General features: G+C 34.5%; 1 protein-coding gene across 1 annotated transcript; it reads right to left on the reverse strand.

Annotated features, from left to right (window-relative positions):
- Positions 1 to 2,447: 2,447 nt before the first annotated feature.
- Positions 2,448 to 6,363, reverse strand: LOC127086086 (uncharacterized). The gene is made up of 3 exons (XM_051026776.1): positions 6,201 to 6,363; positions 5,132 to 6,067; positions 2,448 to 3,716 (listed from the first exon to the last, which is right to left on the reverse strand). Exons 1-3 carry the CDS (start codon positions 6,204 to 6,206, stop codon positions 2,844 to 2,846), a joined length of 1,815 nt encoding a protein of 604 aa, XP_050882733.1. The 5' UTR covers positions 6,207 to 6,363; the 3' UTR covers positions 2,448 to 2,843.

A 6,363-nucleotide genomic window follows, 5' to 3' on the forward strand; every position in this document is an offset into this window, starting at 1 on the left:
TCTTTTCGATCTAGGTGATCAGTTAAAGGGATAAACTACAACAGGTATCCCAAACATGTTGTAGTAGTCTATCGCAATCTTTTAGACCACATTGGACCAGACGATGTATTACTACTAAACAACTCTACATTTGATTTTAAAAAATTATCCAATTACATATCCTCTAATCATGTCAAATTCTTATACAATTTATCTGGAGGCCGTATCTAGGTCTTGATCATCAGGTTAACCATGATGATGATGTAGTTTGAACAGCAAAAACACCAATTATCCGGTTCACTACTACGGAGATGCACTAGAGTGATCGTGTAAAACTGCAGTTCAACATGCAACAACAAATTTCATACCTTCCGACGTGTTTGGGAGACTGACATCAATAAAGAGTCGATGACCAATGAGATTATTCTGATTGGAGAGACTTCTCAAAAGAGATGTGTCGTCATTGGAGGAATCGACAGTAACACATATTGAATGAATCAGTCATACATGGTGCTAGACCAACTCAACATTATATGGTATGGTTTAGGTCGGTTACAACGCCATAATTTGTGTCTGAGCCAAGATATTTGATTGATCCACGCCAACGAGCTTCGTCATCAAACGCCCAACAACAAATCCCCGCCCAAGAACAATGTCAATCCACCCAAACCCAACGACCAACCTCACACCATCACCCTACCATATACATCCAACCACCAAACACCCAACCTCACAATCAATTCATGTCACACACCCAAACTCAAAACCAGGAATCAAACCCTAGGCACCAACAAACATACACAACCACCACAACAGTCTATAGCCCGAATGATTCATACGATTCAACGTCATGTCATCGTAGCCCCCCACTAATGAACACCCAAACATCTTATCGCCACAACACCTAACCATTGTTTGACTTTAGTACACCACAGGAACCATTGTTTCGTTTCCAAAATGATTCAATGTCCCAATTCGGGCAATCATACCGTCCACGATCCACCCAACTACAATAACATGGGCACCGAACTCAATTACGAAAGCGACATTGGCGATAATCCCCCAGCTATTGGACAGAAATGATGACAAATCTATCAAATACCGTTGGACCTTCTACCGGACCTTCACACCAGTCACCATTGCATCATGTCAGCACTCAAAGACCCCAAACACCTCAGGGAAATCGTGCGAGACCTCTAAGACAGGCTAACGCACCTGGATGTGGAATAAGGATGCTTTTCAATCAGGCGGATCATTGATTTTCTTGTCAATTGTTATGTATTTTAACTTTATATTATAATATTAATCATTATTTTTCACTTACGTATTTAATTTAATTATTTATAAATATAAAATATAAAATAAATAAAAATATTGCATAGTACATGCGCCAGATGTGTTGTCTTCAAGACATGCATGCGCCCAACCAAATGAAGTTTGTGTTCATTTGGAAATTTTCAAGGCATACATGCGCCCTACCAAATAGCGCATCTGTTCATTGGAAATTAGATGCGACGCATACATAATAAAAGATGGCTACTTTCATAATTATTTTGAAAAATAGATTATTTTAAAATTTAAATTAAAAAATATGATTATTTAAAAAAATCGATAAAATAAATGGATATTTTATATTGCATGAAAAACAATAGAAAATAGAGAGAATTAGAAGCTTTCTGTTTTTTAATTGGATGATGGATTGAAGAAAATAAATACTACATCACATTTTAATATATCCAAAAATAATTGTCGCATTTCATTTAATCGTATCCTTCGATTAATACTACTTACATGAGTATCAATTTATTACTACTCTTTGTATTTATGATTAGTATACCACGGTTAATGACATTATAATATAGTATACTAGTATCTTTTTAATGGGCAAAACTTAAGAACTACATAAAATAATGTTGTGTTGGAAATTGTGCATTTTAATTATTTTTTCCAATATAAATTTTATATAAATGGATTTCTTATCTTATATCTCTATGACACTTTATATAAATGGATTTCTTATCTTATATTTAGGGCACGAGTTAACATTATTTTTTTTTTTTAATATATATGAAATATTTATATATTAAATATATGTAAAATACTCCAATATAACTATATTTTGGAACGGTAGTTGTTTTTCATAACATTTCTTATATTATTACTGAGCTATAGTGGTAATATATCTAGTGAAGAATAATGCCAATAACACAAATTTTAGTACACTTTTTAGAATCCTCTGTTTAATTGATTATACTCTTGATATAACGAGAGTTCAATATTAATCTAAATTAAAATCAAACTCTAGCAATAAACAGGATACTTATTTTTTTACTTTCAACATTTTTTTTACGCTATACTCCCTCCAATTTTCTTTAATAAATAAGTTTTTATTTTTAAATTTATTAAAGAATTGATATATCTGATTATATAGTTTAAATACATTAAGTTGTAAAACTGCTAAATGAGAATTCATTGCAAATGCCTATTTATCGCCTTGATCTAAAAGTTGTATACTGTCATTAGATATGCAACAAGAATTAAAAGGTTCCCCCACTTTAAAATAGTTGAACGCTCTTGAAGATGTTTGTCTTCCGAAGGTGCAAAATGGTTAACTAATCCGTATGAAAATAATAAAAATTCCAGCGAAAATGAACCAGCATGTACATTACTTGCAAATTCAAAAACCTTCTCTGCCTGTAAAGATTCGGCAGGATAGCATTATTTGAAGTCTGATTTCAGTCTTCAGTTTTATGTGATTAACGGTTTGAAGTTATATCTGTCTATGCTGTGATTTTATCTGTGCTGTATTCATGCAGCTTTATCCGATAGATGACATTTTTTCACACTTTTGAAGTTTGTGTGCTCTATTTTAAGTTATCATCTTCAGTATCCTTGTTCTTCACATTATTTTCTGCACTACCTGCTGTATCCATATTTGAATTATGTATGCTCTGTACATTATCTTTGTTCTTCACAATATTTTCTGCACTACCCGCTGTTTCCCTGTTTGAATTCTGTATGCTCTGTACATTATCATTATCTTCAAACTTATCATCTTCAATATGTCCATTTTTTATGCTATTATTATGTACATACTCCTCATTTGTGGCACTGATTTCTCCTGACAATTTTTCCACATTTGTCTGTGTATCCTCTTCGTTGTCCTTGAATTTGAATTCCCTATCAGAAGCATCGTTGTTCTCCTTGTAGTTATTAGGTACACAGTCCTCATTTCTGCCACTGACTTCTTCTGCCAATTTTTCCGTATTCTTCTGTGCATTCTCTTCGTTGTCCTTGAATTTGAATTCACTAGCAGCAGCATCGTTGTCCTCCTTGTGATTCTGTGTAGTGCCTTCACTCACATGAACAGTTTCAGTTTCAGCTTCATCGGGTAGCTTTCTGATATTTGAAGTATGTATCCTCTCTTCACTGCCTTTGATTTCAGTGTGAATATTTTCACTTTCTTCACTCTTGCCAGTATTCTCTGCAGTATGCATAGTTATGCCACTTGTTATGGCTTTATCTGATGAACTAACCATATCTGACATTTGTGTGTTCTGTTCACTGTCATTATTTGTATCGGTGTCATCACTATCATCTTTCTTCGTAATAGTCTCTTCGCTGTTTTTCTGCTCAACAGTAATCTCCATAGGCCCTAGTGTAGCTTCGATATTCTTGACAATGAAGGTCAAAGATCTAACATCTCGAGCCTTTGATAAATTGCTGCTTGGTGATGCCTATCACAAGAAACAAAAGTTTGAATATTGATTGTCACAGAAATGGGGCGACTCTTCCCACATAATAGGTCCAATAAGTTATAATTAAAGATAATAGTTTCTAATTCCATATGTCCGTCAGCGAATGATTCAAAGTCACGCAAACTATGCCAATTGACACCGGATAAAACCATCTCCATTCCCTCTAATTTTCAGTCAGGGTAATATATAGAGACTTAAACAATGTTAGAAATGAGGTGATAAAGGAAGACAAGTTTTATTGTATTTTTATCAAAAGAAAAAGGAGAGGAGCAATGAAATGACCACAGAAATGTTTAATAGCTACATTGTGGTATCAAATAAAGGTCGGAACCTATGCCCTCTAGCCCCTGTCCGAAACTTATCTTGTGCCCATAAGATTTATACACTATAAGTGACAAGGCTATGACAAATTGGACCATCATTTTTAAACTTATGGGTTCATTACACCACCGCATCAAATTAATAAAAAACTAGAACAATCATTGACAGTTCTATTGTGTGGGTGTGATCAACACGTAGTGCAAAAACCGATTGCTTAAATTGAAATAAATATTGGAAAAGAAGGATATCCATATTTCATCCAGTGTTGTCGATGGCGGAGAGCCAAAATCCCGCCATACCGGCCACTTTGCGGCACCTTTATAACGGATTATGACGGAAAAACTCATAATAACGGCCGATATTTACCATTGCGACGAACTCAGAAACCGTCATGTATATCCGACATAGCGGCCATGACGCCGCTATTTGATAACACTGATTTCGTCTAAAGTCCGTTCTCTTTAAGAACGGAATCAAACTTCATTTAAATACGAAAAGCGAACGTCTAAACCAAACAACATCAATATCATCAAAGACTATAAAAATACAGATATATTAATTACATTGTAACAATTACATCTTGTTTGGGGTAAATACTTTCATATACTTACTGGATACATGTAACGGTAGGAAGCATCCGCAAATGATATTGTTAACAAAGATTAATGTATAATTAATAAAAGAACAATTTAACTAACACAATCTTTTAACATTAATTAGGTGGTGCACTAGCCAATTTGGGTTGGAAATAGCCACAAGCCAGTGATGAAATTTCGTGGTTATTTGAGAATGAAAGTCTCAGAATTGAAAGGTTTAAGATTTCTGAATAAATATAATAGGAATAAAATAATAGTTACCACCCTTTCAATTAATTCTACCATTTAACAATGATTTATTTTCATATAACCTCATTACTATCTACATATTTTTTCCTTTATATACACTCAGTCAAATTAGCATTAAAAATTTTCAATTGTTACTAATTCATGGTTCAGAAACATTTCTAAAGTATGGTTTTGCATTTGGAACTTTAGGAAATAATAAAGCAGTGCTTAATCTTAACATAGACCGACCTGCACAATTTGCACCACTCGTCGTTGAAGATCGTCCCCAGACACTTCCTTGTAGGTGCCTTTAAGCAAGTGCCACAAGTGAGACTGAAAGTCATCTGAACAATGCTTTTCAATCATACATTGTGCGACAGCGGACCGACAACCGACTGCATAAAAAGGACAATTCACAAGCTTCATCGGACAAGCAGTTATACAATGCCTGTCCATGTCCCGTCTCATGATGCTACTCGAACACCTCTGCTCACACTGAATTATCTTGAAAGGACAAGTAGAATCATGCTTCTTCAAATGACCTGCACAAAACCTAGCATTGCATCCCTGATTTTGGCAAATCAGAGGTCTAAAATCGCAAGCAAGAATATGATTGTCGAGCTCTTGAGAAGAATTAAAACTCTCCGTACAATGATATAAGTTCTTAAAATCAACATTCTTAAGCAAAGTTTGAGCAATCACTTCTCTTCTATCAAGAGTCCAAAAACCATTCATATCAATCTCCTGAATAAAATCATCGATTTTATCCTCTCTCTTTTCACTCAAAAGCCACGCCGAAACACGGCTAAAGAAATTCCTCTTGGAACTCGCGAAATCGTCAACAAAAATGGAAATAATATCAAAAGGATGATCGGAAACTTCACCGTCCGGTCCTTCTTGCAAGATAACAGACTCAGCAACAAAAGATTCACTTCTTAAGGTAAGATATTCAATCATTTCCTTTCTCAAATCAACAGTAACTGAACCAGGAGTTTTGAAGAGACCCCCTGTTGTGTTATCAACACAAGCAGAAGCTAATCCTGGAAGGAACATTTGAGCCAATTTGTGAACAACTTCTGTATCACAAAGATCACAATGAAACAAAGGACCTCCTTGTTCTCCATCTTGAATCTTGTTAGGTCCAAGGTCCACATCAATGGTAGGTAAATCCATGGTTGGTAACATCTACAAAGAATTTTCAGGGAAAAATCTATGATTTAATAAATTTCTAATGTGTTTGATTTTTGAATCCAATAATGAAGAAGTATGAAACCTAATCGAGTAATCGAAATGAAGAAGTAAATTGCAGAGAACTTACCGACATGGAAGATGGTGAGAATTGAGATCTATGAATAGTGAATTTTGGAATGAGATTTTCAGTTTCGGCTTTTTAGGAATGCGAATGGAAGCCATAACCAAACACCATTCAATTTTTTTTCTTTTCTCACCGTACAATATTTCCTTTTACTATTATTATTTTT

Source organism: Lathyrus oleraceus, chromosome 1, assembly GCF_024323335.1.
Source record: "Lathyrus oleraceus cultivar Zhongwan6 chromosome 1, CAAS_Psat_ZW6_1.0, whole genome shotgun sequence".
In the NCBI taxonomy this organism is placed as follows: domain Eukaryota; kingdom Viridiplantae; phylum Streptophyta; class Magnoliopsida; order Fabales; family Fabaceae; genus Lathyrus; species Lathyrus oleraceus.